A 19,328-nucleotide genomic window follows, 5' to 3' on the forward strand; every position below is an offset into this window, starting at 1 on the left:
TGCACATTATACTTAATGTTTTTTTGTAGTTTACAAATACTTCCTCATCTCTCAAGGTTTGTTAGATTTTTTACCTTCTATTTGCTTGGGCTGTTTGTTATTTATTTACAGTCAATAACTTTCAAGTTGTATCATGAGTTTAAAGATGCTCTTTCACAACTTTTGATTCCCAGGAGTTGAACAGAAATGCTTCATAAACCAGGGCCAGATAATCAATAAACACTGAAAGATGAAAAATGCAGCACAAAGAAACGTTGACTTTAAAGAAATGAAGCAAAGCAAAATGTGTAGTTCAGCAGAATCCTTTAAACTGCATTGTAATTCAAACATGTCCAATTCAATCAGAGAGACAATCGTTTCACATCAAAATAAAAAATCATCTGATCAATAAAATTAGAATAAAACTTTTTGGCCACAAAAATTGTTTAGATAAACTTTTCAAAAACGAAGAACTTCAGATAAATCTAACGCTATGAACTGTTACAGCATGTGAGGATTAAACAAAACCGATAAGTCTCTATTCAGCTGCTAGTACCTACAAGTAGAGAAAACAATATATAGAATTTGAGATTATTATATAATGACGATTTGAATGTACGATATCGAGGTAGACCCGTCTGATGTGTGGGGGGGGGGGGGGGTCGTCTTCATGTGTCTCCTCTTCTTTTACACTTTATTGTTTTCATATCTTTTTCTTCAGCAAACAGGCCGATATCTTCATTTCCTCTGTAAAGTGCAGCTTCAGCCCGTCTCTGCTTTACCCTGTCACTCGTCCAGTTTTCAACCGTGTGTGTGTGTGTGTGTGTGTGTGTGTGTGTGTGTGTGTGTGTGTGTGTGTGTGTGTGTGTGTGTGTGTGTGTGTGTGATTGTGTGAGTCTCAGCTCCTGACAGCCAGCATGGAGTTGATCTCCCAGATGAGGTTGCGGAGTTGGTCCATGATCTGCTTCAGCTGCTGATTCTTCTGCTTCAGCTTCTGCAAGAAAAATTACAGGAAGAAAAAAATAAATGTAAGATGCACAAAAAAAAAAGGAGAATTTTACAAGATCAAATAAATGCTTTTCTTCTGATAGAGCCAGAGAGAGAGAGAGAGGGCGAGAGAGAGGAGCTCCTTCACTCAGGAGCTACTGTATCTGCAGTGCAGTGAAATCTATTAAGATTAAATCAATCTCTCTCTCTCAGTAACACTCCTTTAGCCATGACTAATTACCAGCCATTTTTTGCAGCGCAGATAACACCTTGAGCAATCGATTTCACACAGCTCTCTTAATATCAACTGTTTAGCTGATTGTCCTTGAAGATATTCCAGAGTGGAACATTTGGAGGCCTTCCAGTCTCTCTCTCTCGCGCTCTCTGGGGGGGGCTCTCGCTGCCTCTCAAGCTCTCTCACTCTTTTCTCTCTCCTCTTTCAGTGTCTCTCTGTGCGACTTTCACTTTGATTCTGAGTGTGTGTGAGTGTGTGTGCATTACAAGGGATATGCCTCATTACTCTGACAATCCAGTCTTGAAATAACTCATCATTTGCCCGAAATTAATGATATGATACTTTGAGCTTTTGTAATTTTGCTCCCAAAAAAACCCCCAATGCAAACTGTTCCTTTTTCTTTCTTTTTTTTACATAGAAAGAATAAAAAAAAGAGAGAAGCAGCAGCATAGATATGTTTTTTTATCTTGGCTTTTTGGTTGTAAACGTGTAGATTTGGCTTCAAAGTCAAAATCCGTTGCTTTTGAATCCAGGTTCTTCCACGCACACAAAAAAAGAATCTTTCTTTAAAGCCAGATATGAAAATCCAAATTTTTTTCTCAGCAGAACAAGACAGGGAGGCTGCAAAGCCTTTACAGATCGTTCATTATGAAGAGCTCGCTGGCATATCTTGATATATGAATAACACGACTGCTATTATCACAAAAGTGATTCCGCAACCTAAGGGAGGAGGAACTCCATTCATAACCTCGTAAGTAGAGTAACGCTAATCCTTCACACCTTTAATAGAATGTTTAGAGAAGAGGATACTACAGGGAACAAAGCCGAGGAAAGGAGCTCTGAACAGCCTCTTTTATGACGGTTTGACACTCACACACTCACACACTCACACACACAGACACACACACCTCTTCAGGACTCAAGCTGATGCACTCTCTAATTTCTTGGCCTGCCACTCAACAGCCAGGCCCCACAATAATGTTGTGATGCCTTTTCCGTCCGCAGCAGGCGGCTCCTGACTCGCTCTGACACAGCATCAGCCGCGGCGGGGGGGCCAGTCAACAACTCATGAAAGTAAACAAGGAAGCGCTGTCTGCCATCCCGTCTCTGAAGGCCTCCTGCAGACTGGCAGACGGCCGACCTGCTTCACATAACCTGCAGACGCTGGCAGATGTCGGCACAGTGGCGGAAGAGAGAGAGAGAGAGAGAGAGAGAGAGAGGGAAAGTGACCTGACGCAGGGTGGATATGGAGATTGACACACGGAGGAGACGCAGGGACACGCTGTGTGATGGCGCCCGACGGGATAAGACTTCACTGCATCGATCCACGAGACAACGACACTGATTAAACAGAGCAGGTATCGGTTTGGGAGTGATGAGCTAACATGCTGCAACTAATGACAATTGTCATTATTGATTAATCCGTTGATTACTTTTACATATACTCACTTTGTCTCTAAAATAGTGGAACATTTTTAAAAAATGGAGATGTGAGTTTTAGAATTATAGGAAAGTATTGAATCATCACATTTAGAGAACAATTAACAAAATATGACTTTTTGTGAACTTACTTTTATCTATAAATTCACATTCAAACTGATTTTTGAATGTTTAAGATAAGTTATAATATATATTGAATTGTTCTCATCATTTTATCTTGTAAAGCCAGTAACTGTGTTTTGAAGGTTATTAATATTATTATGTGTGTGTGTCTGTGTGTGTGTAAGGTCATGTTAATCTGTCCAACCTCAGGGAGCGCTCAGGTGCCCTGACAGCACATCTGGACACATCTGGACAGAGGACAAACCAGAGTGAGATGTGTTCACCCTCAAAACATTCAAAACATCAAAAGATCCCATGGACATAAAGAGTTTGTTCACTGGACAGAGTTTTGGCAGAAAGGTGATGGGAATGTCCCAGTGCCTGACTTTGTACTGACAGTTATTTGAAAGCTGCTTTAAAAGATTTTAACTAGAGTCAAAAGTGATTTGACGTTAATGAATTTTGCTTTAATAACTGTTGAATGTGACGCACCCTAATAGAGAAGCACAGATTTGACAACTACTCAAATAACAGATATACAGACTGGACATTAAATGTTAACATATTTAGATACTGTTACTTTTCTGTATTACGCCAAAAATGGTAAATACTTGCAGAGTCAAGTTTCCCAAATGAGATTAACTGCCACTCTGCGTCTAATATTATCATTATTATATTACTAAGACATCTGAGGATGTCCCCCTGTGGCTTTTAGAAATTGAGGCGGGCATTTAAATCTTTCTCTTTTTGTCATTTCACATTCAGACTAAAAGGATTTTAGGGAAAATAATGAATTGATTAACCAATGATGGAATTAACTATTAATTGCAGTCAGGCCTTAAAGCAAAGAAAATGTTTCTGAATGAACCACTGCGCTTAAAATTATGTTCATTACCATCTGCAACACAGCTCATTGAAAAACAAGGTCCTGAACACAAGTGTGTGTATCTGTGGACAGATTGTGATGCAGTCATGAAACTTTACGTGTGTAGTTGAATCAACTAGTTCACAAACAGCTGATTCACTGATATTTTAACTATTTTCTTAAACACTATTAGTCAATATTATTATGCAATGTTTAAAAATACATCTTCATTAAACAACAAAAACATAGAGAAGTGACATATTAACATGGAGACTACTTATCAACGGTCCGTAAAATATGACAGGTTTCCGTTTATCTGAAGAAACCCTCACTTCTGTCTTTGTGCTCTGATGTTACTTGAAGACGAGGAACCTGAACGTCCTCTGAGTCAGAGGGAAATCATCTATTAACGTAGAACCGAGCATCTGCAGCTTTTATCTCTCTTCTGATGCCTTGATCACCGTCCAATTTATAACAACCCCATCAGTTTGGATCTCTGAGGAACGATTACACATAGATGAGTCGTGTATCAGAGCAGTGATTAGACACACGAGGAAAGGGACAGTGGCTCCATCATTAGCCGAGGCCTTTAAAATAAAAAAGAAACAATTGGAAGTGCAGAGCAGATGATTGTTTGTTTAAGTGACGTGGGTGAAGGGCTGTTTCTCAGTCTCTTCCATCTGCTTCTCCTCGTCTGCCTTCCTCTGATTCCCTTCATCATTCTCCCTTTCTCCCCTGTGCGTCCAAATCAGATCAAAGAGGCTGTCCTCAGTAGAGGGGTAAAAGACAGACGTGAAAGAAGAGCTGAATTTTTCATCCAAATCACTTTATTAAAATTCTGCTCCACTGAAACTTCTTCACGAGAGCAGCTCTAACTACTGCATCTCTCGGGCTCGGGCCACCAAGAGATACTCGCTGCAAAATATATTCATGCATTCACATCTTTGTGGGCTCAGCAGGGATTGCTTTCAATTAAAAGTGAATGGATTTTCTTAACTTCAACACATCAATGTTTTCCGACGGTCGTACAACATAATCTGTAAATACTTGGGATTTATCAAATGTAGGCCAATCAAGCAACGGGGCATCTCCAGCCTTATCAAGTTGGATAATTGGCATCTCAATATTAATTAATTCTGTCGCTTTATCTCCACATTAAAGTCGACTGGGGAGTTTTATGATCCATTAGACATTATAGGAAAATCAAGCTAATCTTGTAATTATGTCATTGTATGAGTAAGATGTATTAGGTATTTGTCTGCTTTTTGGCCATTTAACCAGTTTCATCTGCGATTAAATACACGCCAGCGTTGCTTTTTGATGATGTGATTTGAGATAATGGTAAAGGACGAAATTACTTAGATCAAAATATTCACACACACACACACACACACACACATGCACGAAAAGGAGGAGAGAGGTGGAAAATAGCAAGTAGAGCAAAAACGTGCCTTCACTCAGGATTCCTCTGCTAATCCGCCCTGACGCTGGCGACTCAAATCGCAGCTTTGACTCTGACGGATCTGGCTGAGAATTACAAGTGTAAGTGTCTGTGAGTAAGGAGAAGGGATTAGAGGAGAGGAGAGGAAAAGAGTTGAGAGGAAGAGGAAGTGAAAAATGAGAGGAGAGGATAGAGAAAGAGTTGAGAGGAGGATACAGAGGGAAAGTGAGAGAGGAGGAACTGGAGAAGTGGAGATGGAGGAGGAGAGGAGAGACGGAGAAAGGTAGAAGAAGTGCAAACAGTTGAGAGGAAGAGGTATCTATAGAGAGAGAGAGGGAGAGGAGGAGAGGAATAAAGAGGTAAAGACATGTGACAGCGTCTCCTATATTCTATACATCACCAGTCACGTGTGAGGGATTTAAAACCTTCATCTGCAACATCACGATCATCACACTCTCATCTTTAAAATACACAAACTATTTTTCCTGTAGTAAAGGTTTTTGCATAATCCTGTAGACAAACAAACAAACAAACAAACAAACCAACCAACCAACAGGGACAGGAGGAGAAAACAATCTCCTCGGTGAAACATCACAGTGAAACTAAATCTTTCCTGTGCAACTTCAGTATACGACTGAGATCCGTGCTTCTAAAATATTCACGTAAATCTGAAGAGAGAAATCTGAGGAGAAACACTCATCATCTCAAAGTGTGTCCACTACACACGCTGTTATGTCCTGATTCCTTCAGCTATCATACTGCATTCATAAAAGATATCAGGTGGAATTTGAAATGGCTAGGCCTCATATATTTCAGGAAGTCAGCCAGAGAGGAGAATTATTCAGCAGAATTACATAATAAAAACGATAGAAGTATCAACGCGTACTTACAGATGAGAAAAAATGCAGCCCTACTTCTGTTCTATTATTTTAGGCCTTGTTGAAATGTTTAGTATTTTTCCTGGTATATTTTATCATAGTACTCTTGTCCTATGATTATATAGCAGTTATATGCTACTGTAATGTCCAACTAATCTAAGCTAAATATGCAGCAATCACAGTATAAATCTGTTCAGACTGTATTACCTGCAGCACTTATCAGTAAATCAGTAAGTAATGGTTTAGTTAATCCTGAATACTCAGATATTGTATATCAGCATGACGTGAGTGCATTTGAGCAAAAAATGTTCCTCCAAATTGAAATGTGGCTTTAAGGGAAACACTCTGGCCACTGAGGGAACTTGTAAAAAGCACATGTGAGCTGGGGGTAAGTAAGCTGCTTACTGCTCCGTGCTGCGCCGGGGGAGCCCTGCGACGCCGAGTCGGCCGTGGTTCACCATCTGACAGTCTGCCCACAGGGAGCTGGGCCGAGCAGCTTTAATTCGCCTGACATCAGTTTAAAAAAGCCTTAATTGACTTTGTAAACTTTATGGCTTTTTCTCAACGGGACTGTTTAAGTGCCAGTGCGCTCTCTGTTTGGCACAGAGGGGTTTTGACGGCAGATAAAAGCCTTCTCTTCCAGCAGTGGCAGAAATACAATAGCCATGTTGTCAGCCATGCATACACCTACCGACGAGGTTCTTTCAATACGTCCTCAGCATTGAGGTGGAAAGCCTGCAGTGTCAGCCGGCTGTTGCAGAAGGGTTGCGATCGATTTAGCCTTTTTAGAAGTATCGGAGGCTAGGCAGCCCCTTGCTCTCTCGTAAGCACTTGAGTCTCAGCCAGGTAGCCCCATCGATTGGGCTTTCCTTTGTGATTTGGTTGCCAGTGATAAGAAATGAGGGACAGGGAGGTTGAGGTGCTGTTGCTTTAAAAAACCAATGATGTGCAGCCACGCAAGCGACTTAATCATCAGCAAAACTGCACATGAAAGCAAAAAGCTGGAAACGTGGCTGTGTTTACTGAGCAGGGGCCAAGTGACATGTTAAACGAGGAATATATGTCACTGCATAAGTCAGGGGGGAAAAAATTGCCGTCCTAAGCACATGCTATTCGCTCCTGTGCCTTGGTGCGTTGCAAAATCTGAGTTCATTCTCAGTTCAGAAGAGGAATCGGGTTAATTTGTACAGAACGGCAGCTTGAGAAATGATAAGCAAAATTTAATTCTACCTTCTGGCTTTTAAAATGCAGTGACTGCACATGATCCCATAAGCACAGACACAGACACACACATATATACAGTAGAGGTACGGGTAGAGCCAAACAAATATAACATGAAGCCAATAGCATGTCAATACTTGAGTTTATTAAATAAGAAAAAACTGACTATATGTTCCCTGGTCCCCTGTTCTACACAACAAAATGATTTTTCAACTATCAAAAGGTTGTTAAGGAGGTGTGACTAATCTGAGGAGGCAGGATTCAGCAATAAACTTTATAATCAAAGAAGACAGGGAAAAGATATAAGCAGCTGAATAGGTAATATAAAACTGTAATGGCACACACATCTGCTAAGGCCTGGCAGTCCTCTTGATAAAAAACCACAATTTAATTTACAATATCTTGATTCTTATTTGGATTTGCACCAAATCCACACACTCATAAATATCAGTCCCTTAAACGTGCCTGAATTAAATAATCTACATTAAGATCCACGGATTATTCTCTGTGAAATAAGGAAAATGTGGACAAACACTTTCACAATGTTGAAGAAATGGAAATAAAATTAATGAATTTCCCCCCAGATGTTTTTTTACAGTTCTATACATTTCTATAAATAAAAAAATGCCTAAAACGAAGCTATATTCAAAAGATATATTTAAATCAGGCTGTTTAATTGGAGGTTTTTCCTTCCTGACATCTGTGCCACAAACTAGAGCTTATGGCAGGGACCACAGAGGGAAGTAGAACAGTGGCTGCAGCTTGAAGCCTGAGAGCAGATTTCCAGACTCGAGCAGATGATGTGGGTGCATGCATTTGTTTATCTGCGTGTTTGTGTGTACTGTAGGAACGACTGTGCATGTTCTGTGTGCGCACGCATGCATGTGAGTGCTGAGAGCCGAGTCAGAGAGAGACACCGTCTGAATCTCAAAGCAGGCAGGCCATGTCTCTTTCATCTCTCTCAGATGTTTGTCAGGAGCTTATATCATCTGAGGCCGAGTTGATCCTCTCACACTCTAAGTAAACATGATACTTAAAGAGCCTTTAATGGGCAGTGGAGGGCTCCTGCGAGATTGGAAAAGAACTTTGATTTAGATTTACTTCAGGTGCCGACAACAGTTCTTCAGACGTCAAAAAGCATCTTGCGACTCGCGATGTGTTAAATTGGTACAACCACTCATGCGCACTTAAAATCAGCCCCAATGGAGCCTCTTCGACTAAGTAATATTGGTTTTAATTACCGCAATCGTTTTTAAAGAATAAAGGCAGCAGTGAGTGGGGAAGACGAAAAGGACACACGCAGGAAGATTTGTATAGAGACAAGAGAGGTAATTCCAATTTGAAGTCTCCAATCCATTCATAAGAGATGTCTTTTTTTTATTGCGAGCAGTAAGACTTGAGGGAGACAGGAGAACAAGAGATTACATGCGCCTCGTCAAAACTCTTTACAGACTCGTCACATACGCACAAGGCAGTTTCTCAAGATGAAATGTAAACATTTCTGCCAGCACCTGAGCAAGCAGCTTTTCCTTTACTAAGTGAAAAGTAGAATGAAAAGTGATGACAGGGTTTGAAGTCAATATAAAAAGAAAACCACAGCCGCGGTTCGGGTAATGTAACGTGCCCTTTAGCAGCCGCGGCCCCGGCCCTCAGTCAGCTCCTGACAACAAACTCTGACTACAGCGAAATGTGAAAACAAACGCACCTGATCAGAGCGTTCACATCCCCTGGGCTGCACACCACAGAGGCTGCTGTGGTTTGTTTACGCCCTGTTTTCGTGCTTACGCTGTAACTTTATATATTTTGCTGAATCCTCTCAATTTGGACTAAGCACCTTGACTTCCATGTCGCCAATCACAGGGTGTGATAAGGCTGAGCCACGTTCTGGAGTCGTTTCTCTCAAACAGTAACTCAACTTGGTTTCATTTGTCGAAGTTCTTTCTTTAGATGCACGACCTTCTGTCCACAGGAGGTAGTAATGAAGTTAATTCATAAACCGTACATAAAGATGTACGACGTGTCTCCACTTCCTACCACCACCCGGATATCCAGAAAAAAAAACAAAAACCTCCACCGAGACTCAGGCTTGAGATTGTGGTGAGGAGGAGGAGGAAGGAGGAAGACCAGGTTTGTTTCAGGCACTCGACTACACAAACCCATTATTAATACATCTACAGCAACACATTTACTACCACTGCCACCTCAGAGCAAACCCCTATGTTTCAGCCATTATCTTTCACACAGAATTCGATAACGTCAAGTATGAAAAATCTGAGAACCTAAAGAGGGACTTCATAGAAATGCTGGATTACGAGGCCGAGGAGCTTGTTTGCCTGCTACAATTTTATCGTCTTCAGCGTGTACCTAACCATTGATCAATGCATACTCATTGTTTAAGAATCTATTTTAAAGTTATTAGATTAGATTAGATTAGGTTTCTTTATTTATCCACACAACGGGGAAATTCACTTGTTACAGCAAAATAAGAGAAAAACAGAATTTAAATAACAGTGCCGAAGCACAATAAAAAAGATCACAATATGTACACTACTGAATACACATAATGAGAGTACAGAAACAAAAACAAAAACAACCTGCAAAACAGACACTGTGCAAAAGCAGGTACTGGGGAGAAAGTGGAATGATGTAAGTAGATTGTCGTAGATGCTGTGTATGTGTTATCATTTTTGTTCTTTCATGCAAATGCATTGCGGTCAGACAATAGTTAAAAAAAACCTGTGAATCTCTAATTGCTAACATTGCCCTGAAACAGTGTAAAACAAAGTAGAAAATAATTGGGGTTGGACTCGACACTAAATGCAACAAAATGCTCAGGAAAACATTCTCCTCCCAAAAAAAGAAAAGCAGCTATGATTCCTCCTCCTCTGCAAAAGCTTTGTAGCTACACTGCCCTCCTGACCTCAGCAAAACAATTAAAAAGCCTTTGGCATACAGAGAGCCTCTAATGGGCCACATATGAGGCTACTAATAAGACAGAGGTACGGCCACCTGCTGGGTCCAGCCTACTAATTTTGGAGCCCGAGCATTGTTGTGTAGTATGGGAAGGGAGTCGTGGAGGGAAAGAGAGATGGAAGAGAGAGAGAGAGAGAGAAAGGTGTAGGGAGGATTGGAGAAGATGGAGGGAGATGGACTGAAGCACAGCAGGGGAGGTGGCATCTGTGGGAGTGGAGAGACAGAAACAGAAAGGAGGAGGGAGACAGGGAACCAGAGAGCAAAGCGATGGAGATGGAGAGAGACAGAGAGAGAGAGCATCTGCCAACTAAGCTGCATCCCTCTCTCCCCGCTCTTATTACAGTTAGGAGGTTGCCTTTGTTTATCATCAGGCCTCTGCAGACTCCCCGCCTGCTCTTCAGATAAAACTAACTGCCAGTGCCACTGGAATTCATTATATACACACACACACACACACACACAAACACATACACACACACACACACACCGAGCCAGCAGCCAGCTCGCTCAGGTCTGGAGAGGAGGAGAGGAGAGCCAGACAGCGGATGGCTTTTCTATTTGAAATTACAAACACCCTCCTTGCTTTTCATTTCTCCCTTTCTCATTTGAATAAAGAGGACAGACGTGGTAATTAACGGGGTTATTAAAAAAGCAAGGCGGTGTGCAATGACGGAGGAAGAGGATGGGGAGGAGGGTGAGGGAGCAAGGGAGGGAGAAGTAGCAGCAGCAGAGTGGGAGAGATAGTAACTAAAAGAGGGGCGCGAGAGAGAGAGAGGAGAGAGGAGCTGTGGAGAATTAATAACAGGCCAGATCTCTCCAAGGCCTCCTTAATGGGCTGTGACAGGAATTTATTCACACTTAGGCCGGTATTAAATCAAACGCCAGGCGAGTGGCAGGCTGCAGCAGAGGGGCGGGGCCGGGGGGAGAAGGTGCAGCAGGGACAACGGTGGGGGTCTGCCGTGTCACACACAGGTCCGGCATTACAACCCCCCCCCCCCTATGGGGTTGAGGGGTCATCTCCGAGAAATTTGGGATGGATAGAGGGCTAAAGAGTTTAAGGGGACGTACAGTATGAAGAGAACAAATGATGAGTGATGTGCCATTTACAAGACAGCCAGTCCCACGCCCCAGATGGAATGATTATCAAGTAGTCCAAAGAGCTTTCATGAATCATCCTTCCTCCGTTCTGCAGAATGCAGCGTCACTTAGCCGGACAGCCAGCCAGTAAGTCCATCAGTTCGCCAATCAGTCAGACAGGCAGGCGGAAAGGAGGCCGCTTCCCACCGACTTGGACAGCGCTCACAAAGCTGGCGAAAAATGGAAACGCGAGACTCCGTCCAAATTGGCACTCAGCGGCAAAATTCTGCTGGCAAATTTATTTGTCGGATTCTTTGTTTTCCCTCCATTAATTGGCGTGTGACCAGTAATGTTGGGTATTCATTAGGGCTGTAATTCGTGGTCACTTGGGTGCCGCAGACTTTGGTCCTTTTTGATTGGAGCCGAGACAGTGTGGATGACTGGGGAAGCTTAATTGATATGCACAATCACATTCTATGGCACCAGAGGTCTGCGGCACAGAGATTGAGCAATCGCAGCCCATTAGGCACCAATGAATTAAGCCTAATGCATCTTAAACATTTATGCAAACACTGTCGACTTTCCCACACACGCTCAAATACACTGCACGTCCACTACACACACACACACACATGCACGTTTACATAAAATTACAACTACACACATGAGTGAACATAAAAGACATACAGTAGAAGACCACTGCATACAGCCACATTTACATTCAGGAACACGTACACTGGGGAGATATACACATTCAAACAGAATCTAAATTTAAATGTATATTGTCACACACAGCATGCTTCCCAGTAAAGACACTTGTGGAGAGTGATGAGAGTAATGCCTTCCCCCTCCTTCCTCTCCAACGCTGGGCAGATTGCATCACCATCCGTCAGCCAGACTCCGACAAACAGCAATTACCCCAATCGACAGATAACGAGAGCGAGGCTATCACTCACAGCCAGGACGCCCCATAAAGCAGCCAGACATTACCATAGAGGAGTCATTTATCTGCCTCTCCTCTAGCCAACCCCCTTCCACTACCACTCAACCCATCTCTGATCTTTTTCTTTTTTTTTGCCTGCTACCTGTTCAGCGCCGTCTGCTTGGGTGGTGGGCTTCAGGCTTCAAGGGAGAGAGAGAGGTAGGATATGGGCCTGAGGGTATGTGGAGTGTGATGAAAGTGGGCTGAAGTGACAGCGACTACGAGGGGTCACTACTTTAGTCTCACACGGCGAGATCTCCACAGCGCTGTGACAGCACCATTCTGCCAGCACCCATTATCATTCTGCTATAGGGAAAAAAAACACTTTGGTTTGTTTGTGTTTCACTATTATCTGCAGGATGAGGAGACAGGGGACATGTGCACATGGGGACGTCAGGATCAAGAGGACAAAAGTTTTGTGAGGTTGCCATGACCTTGAACTTTGACGACCAAAATCTGTGAATCTAATTGAACATTTGTGCGAAGAATTCTCTTGAGGCGCTCTCAGAATAGTCTGTTCCTAAGTCGAGATTTGCGAGGTCACTTTGAGCTTGACCTTTAATCTCAGGCAATCAAAATCTAATCAGTTTACTTTTGAGTTCAACTGAGTGTTTGTATCAAATTTTAAGAACTACCCTTAAGTTGTTCCTACATATTGAGTTAACAAGACAGAAAGTACCTTCTGTAAGGTCACAACGAACTTAAACTTTGACCTTCAGCCACCAAATTCTAATCAGTTGCTTTTTGAGCAGATTTTAAGAAATTCCTTCCGAGCGTTCTTAAGATAGTAGCTGTAGTTGGCTTGGAGGCATAAAACAAAACAGTTGATAAATACAAAGCAGTCAACTTAAAATACGCTACACAGGGACCAATGGACCTCAATTGTTAAAACTTGAGGTCTGGGAATTTTAAATGGACATTTTTCAGTAATTTCTAAAATTTTCTGACTAAATGAGTAATTGGGAAAACTAGCGGCAGATTAATCCATAATGAAAACAACCCCTTCTTGCAGCTCTAACGGCAACAGGAAGATCCCCAATTACTGTCCACCAATCAATGGAGCGTTTCCACGAGTTGGAGTCCCACGAGCCAATTTCACTCGTTCTAATGAAGGTCTTAGTGGCATTTTCAAAGGTTACTCCTCTATTAGGGGGATATTACCAATGAAAGACATGCGTGTTTCTGAATCACGTGTGCCTTAATTGACGCGTCTCTCAGGAGATCAGCTGCAGTTGTGGTTGGTTGCCAGTTGCTGGACCAAACTAAGCTCCACAACAACCATCGAAAAATAATGTGGATCCGATGACTGGAAAGGAAGATGGCAAGCAATAAATATCAACACCAGGCTGCACAACATCCCTTGGCTTACAGGTCACAGATGTAATGTCAATATTTCCCCGCAGCCCATAGCAGATGCAGGGCTGTAGACAGGGATTAGGGAGGGATTGGATGGCGCTCATATTTAGGCCGAGCCAACGCAACTGCTTTACATTATTCCCTCTTGTGAGCCGAGAACACACTTGAATGGCGCTCCTCAGATCGAATGGTAACAAGGGTGGTGTCTGTTCCAAGGTTATTTCACTCAGAACTGAGTGATAATAAAAAAAAATCCTCATCCACGGATATAGAATCCTATCAGTCTGCCGTCCTATCGCTCTAGCCCATCACCCGTCCCCATGAAGATCCGTAATGTCATTGTTCATTATTTACAGCTGTGAGTGAATTTAAATTTTGATAGAAGTCATCTTTTCAAAAAAAAATCTACTCTCGGCTTCTCTAAGGGGAAATACGAGGCTACCAATCCTAAACCAGTGTGACATATCGGCTGTGGAGTTTGCAGCATGCTTGGACTTATCTTTTCACTTGTGCATCAATCTTCTCCTCTCCCTCTCTCTCTCCCTCTCTCTCAGCATCCTGTAACAGAAGGTATCCTATTTTCCCGGCTGCAGCTGAATTTCATCAGTCGTCTGGTATTCCTTTTGAAGACCCTATCTGAATAGCAACGGCTTAACGCTGACAATCCGCAGCTGTCTACACATCTTTCAATCCATTCTTTCATCAATCTTTTACCTGTCTCTTCTTTCCTGTACATCAAGGGGCCCCTCGCCCGCTGCCACTGCCGCGCAATGTTTCATTCGTTTTAAAAACACCAAATGAAATGGTTGTTTTTTTTTACATGCATTTTGTCCTGTCCCTCATTGTTCCTTTGTCCTTTACCGTCCACTTCACAAATCTCTCCTCCCTGACAATGCAGCTGTCTGTCTGGTCACCCATCCATCCTCAAACACCTTTCCATCAGAACCATTCCATTTCTCTCCCACCTTTGATTCAACCGAAAGCTTACTTTCCATTTTTCCATCACAAATCTTTCATCTTTCACTCCACCAACCTTTACATCTTAACATCTCTCTGCCATTTAAGCTCGCATACCCTTTTCTCTCTATCTCCCTTCTGCTTTCCTGCCACAACAGACCCCCCCCCCCCCCCCCCTCTCATCCAGAACTATCCGATCTGGCTGGAGTGACTGCAGCAGATGTAGCCAGACCACAAACATCTGCTTCCCCTGTCCCACTGCATCTCCACTCTGCTGATCAGACTAACCGCTGTAACTCCCTAAAGCTTGCTGTCCTTACTGCTGCCTTTATGTGCAGCTGGGCAGCCTGTCCAAAATCACAGCTAAATATGTTGCAAACACATGAGGCATACACTGGAAATCCCAGCGCCAGATTGGAAATGTGTGTTTGCAATAAGGTCATGTTTTAGCCTATGGAACAGTCAGGCTGCCTGGGGATTTAACTGTATAAACAGCAGCTTGTGATAGAATAAAATTAAAGAACTAGAATTGTCAATATACTGCTGATGAGTAACACTATCGCAATAGAAACATCCCAGTAACAAGTGTAACTCTGCAGATATTGGCACCACTGAGATGAGTTTTATTTTGTGTAATTTGTTTATTCGTTTCAATACATTATCTATTTAAAGTTCATATAATTCTTAATCGTAAGTTACATAAAACATATTACTGCCAGTAGTTTAAATTATTCCACAGATCTACAAGTAGCAGCGTTGTGCCAAGAAACGCAGGCAGTGGCCATAAGATGCTTTATTGTGAGTGATGCTAAAATCAAACAGGAAAATTAGCCTTGTCAAGTGAATAGAATTTACAATTAAATTAGTTAAATATTTAAACGAAAAACAAGATCGAAATGGACATACTTGATACATCCTGCCGCGTGAAGGATGCAGTAAATGAAAGTAAAATGAATACGCTATAAGTCCTCTTATTATATCAAGACTAATTGTAAAGATGTGGATAAAGAGAAGCAGATGAGTTAAGAGAAAATAAATTGTGGCCTCACACGATAAAGATAAACAAGCCTTTATAGTATTAGATGTGCACAGAGTTAAATAAATAATACACGTCAATATACTGTATATATGTACAGTATGACTGATTTTCTATACACTGCATAATAAGGTCCTTGTACTGAATGTGATAAGTTATGCAGAATGTGAGGAAAGCTGGCCCTGAAACATACGGCAGCCTGTCTTCTCTATATGCTGGGATCATTTGACAGGACTCAATTTGCATGCTAATGCTTTGCATAGGGGGAAGGTCACATCATAAACAAGGTTATTTATCTCTTCTATACACAGGTCTCTAATAGGAAGAAATCACTCTCACTTCCCAGGGCAGTGTTTTATGTAGACACTGAAACTCAGAGAAAACTATGAAAAGATGCTGTTTATTTTTTTATTTTGCAAGAACACTGAAAACTAATGTCAGTATTTCAGTCCAATACGCACTAGGTTGTTTATCTACCACGATATCAGCAGGTTTGAAGCGTGCTCTTTGCGTGTATGGAGACTGGGATGCTGTTTGTTTTGGATGTGGCTGAGTGCAGTTGAGCACAGGGTTCACTGCAATGTTTCACTGTAGTGTTAACATTTAAAAGCAGCCAGGGGAGCTGTGCTGAGCTCTTAAAAATAACCAATTCTCATCTCTGCTGCCGACACTCCTGACCTTGGACCATTATCATTGCAGCACACTCGAACGGCTTGGCATGCACAATCCGTACCGGGCCAGCACAATAATACAAAGAAAAAACAGAACACGGCTGCAGCCTGCACGTGCACATACTGAAAGCATGTGTGGGAGCAAGAAAAAAAAAAAAAAAGCAAACACAATCTAGCCTCTCTGAAGAAAGAACAAACGCTTTTTCGCTCATTCAATACACACAAATATACACAAACATAAAACCATGAGAGATGAGCCAAACTATAAAAGGCTTCTCTATAATGTATGATATGCTTTACCTGAACCTTGGCCATGCTCCACTCTCCAGAACTATTCTCAGGTGAGATATAGAACTGGATGTTTTCCTCTCCTGCATCTACGTAGGATCGAAGATTTCTAAACCTCAGGCTGTAATTTGCACGTGGCATTTTAAAGTCTTGGATGTCTTGGTCTTGATGGGGCCCATTTCCCAGGGAGAGATTAAATTTAATCCTAGATTTAAAATTAATCTATGAGAGAAAATGCTAAAAAGTCAAGGGGCAGGGTTTGGCAGTGTTCAGAGAGACTGTGGTTGGTACGGCAATGCTTTGGAGGACGGACAAAAAGGTACACAGTGTATTAAGACATGTATTCTTGCGTTGTATTGATTTAACATGTAAATCATGATTCCCAAGGAATAATTCATAGATGATGAGGTTAAAAATAGCTTGAATGCAAAGGAACTGTTCTTTTTAGTTCAGTTTATTCTGTCTCTGTTGTAGCACTGGAGATGTGTCTTGATTTGAGTTTCATTTTTATAATCATCGACATGGTTCAATAATTAAAAACAGTGGGGTTATCTCGTCACACTGGCAGAAACATTATTATCCTTTCAACACATTAATAAAATATTAAAATAAAACTGAATCCCTGAAATGTTCATGAACTCTAACCTCATATTTTATATTTATAGTTTTCATGATTGCCATTTTTCACGAGGAGCCATTCATTTGTATTTTCTTAAATATTTACAATTCTACATTATGCATGCATGCCATCCATCAGTGATGTTTGCATTTGTATCTCGGTAATAACAATCGTATTTCAGCCATGTCAAGCTAAAACCAAAGCAAACAATCTGCTGCTGCTTCACATTAAAAGCATCTGAAATAAGGGCTGGGTTTTATTGTGAAGCAGCCACAGGAAATAGCTTATATCCAAAGTTATCTCAAAACTTTAAACAAGCCATAATGCGTTTGGGCATTTTTGACAATACACTCGCTATTAGCATAATAATCTGTCTCTAAATCAAACAGGACTTTAAAAACAAAATATCACACTCCAGTACTTCTAACATTTTCTCTGGTGGTTTCTCGTGCAGCTTCATCTCCAATACGACTGTTATTGATGGTTATGCTAAATTAACTTGGAGAGACCATCTTCCTGTGTCTCTCTTTCCTCAAACCAATTCTCAATCAGGCATTAAATTGAGTCATGACTCAGCTTTTCAGACTTTGACTGACGTGACGTGTCAGTCGGAAGAAAACCTCTGTGCTCGGCACTTCTGTGCGTCATAAAACATCCTCTCTATCAGAACTGGGCAAAAACATGTCTGACAGTGAATACATTCAAAAAAGCTCTTAGGTGTGTTTGATGTCTGACACTTTCCCAAAGTGAAAGCCTCACTCAGGAGAGATGGTAAAAATAAAAAAATTCAAGTCATCTCTTCTTTTGGGTAGTATTAGAAACACCACAAGCTACCACCACACTCTTTGCAGTCAAGGGTCAGATCTCAGGCATTTAGAAAACGTTTATATACCATAGAGCTGCTCATTAGCTCACTTTGCTGTTTGAATCTTTTTATGCATACTGGCAATATAAAGTAATCCACTCACTCTGCCATTTTACGATTTGTGTGCGGTGGCAGAAAGCAGATGTGTGACAAAGTTAACGACCCAGCGCATCAAGACCATACGTGAGGGTTGGTGACGTAGATGAACTAGTAAATTGACAGTTTCACCTTCAGGCTTCAAAACTCAGTTCTATTGCCAACAAATGTCCAGTTCAAAATGCTATTCATGCTGCCATTGAACCCGTGTCCTACACCTCGTTTTCTCCACATACATAAATCCCACATTAAACCAACACTAGCAGAATAACACATTACCAATGGATCCCTAATGGACAGATATGGTTATTGTGTCTGGAATCGCTTGGCCCGGTGAAATCTCTCATCTGTATCAAAGATATCAAACTAGCCCAGTTTTCTCTGAAGGTCGAGGTTCAATGAACAGAATAACATCATCAGCAAATGCTTGTACTTATAGGAGCAGATTTATTGTCTCAACAGCCTCAGCTCTTAGTTCAGCGATACCTCAAACCTAAATACCCTTTACTCCCAAAAGAGTAAATTCTACAGCTGGTCTCTGTCCATTAAATCTCAAGTTCTATAACTAATAGTATTATCCTTTGCACACTGGTGAAAAGTTTTGAGGAAACGATATGAGCAGCGTGCAAATGAGATGAAAGCACTGACAAAGAAATGATTAGATTTGGATGAGTCATGATATGGCTGATGCCTATGGTGAAGCAGTGATACTAATTAAACCAGATCAGATCAGTCTGTTCCTATTTCAACATCAGTGCCAGAGAGAGAAGTGGCCTCTCCTGAGTCATCCTGCACAGACAGCATGTCGTCCACGTACAGATGTTAATTCATAAGAGGTATGAAAAGTATTTCCGATACAGATAAATCTACTGATATCTAAATATATTTGAAAGAAATTGGCAATAATCAGATGAATGTCGTCTTCTATGAAGAAATACATTGAGGCTTGATATTTTTGAGTTTAACCATAAACTTATAACATAAATACAAATCTTTCTTGCATTGTTTCTTCTGTAAAATAATCATTTTCATACCGACACATCTTGGCAAAACATAAATGCCACAATTGAACTGTGTGTGAAAGATTTTTATCAGCCATCGGATAAATTGATCAGACTCAACAAACTACTGATTGAAATTTTTTTCTCCAACTTTTCCCGGAAGCATCTTGTCCACGTTTAATTTCACAAACTCTATCAGCAGACAATCAAGTTCATGAAGTGGAGCCTCTTTCATTTTGTTTTGTACAAACCTCGTCTT

At 41.4% G+C, this 19,328-nt stretch overlaps 1 protein-coding gene across 1 annotated transcript in view; it reads right to left on the reverse strand.

Moving 5' to 3' along the window:
* Positions 1 to 830: 830 nt before the first annotated feature.
* The window catches only part of med30 (mediator complex subunit 30), a 28,854-nt gene continuing 10,356 nt past the window's right edge, over positions 831 to 19,328 (reverse strand). Inside the window, exon 5 of the mRNA XM_061092815.1 lies at positions 831 to 973. Within this exon, the coding sequence (XP_060948798.1) occupies positions 878 to 973 (96 nt within the window). The 3' untranslated portion in view covers positions 831 to 877. The remainder of the gene's footprint in view (positions 974 to 19,328) is intronic.

This window comes from Limanda limanda, chromosome 19 (genome assembly GCF_963576545.1).
Source record: "Limanda limanda chromosome 19, fLimLim1.1, whole genome shotgun sequence".
NCBI lineage: Eukaryota > Metazoa > Chordata > Actinopteri > Pleuronectiformes > Pleuronectidae > Limanda > Limanda limanda.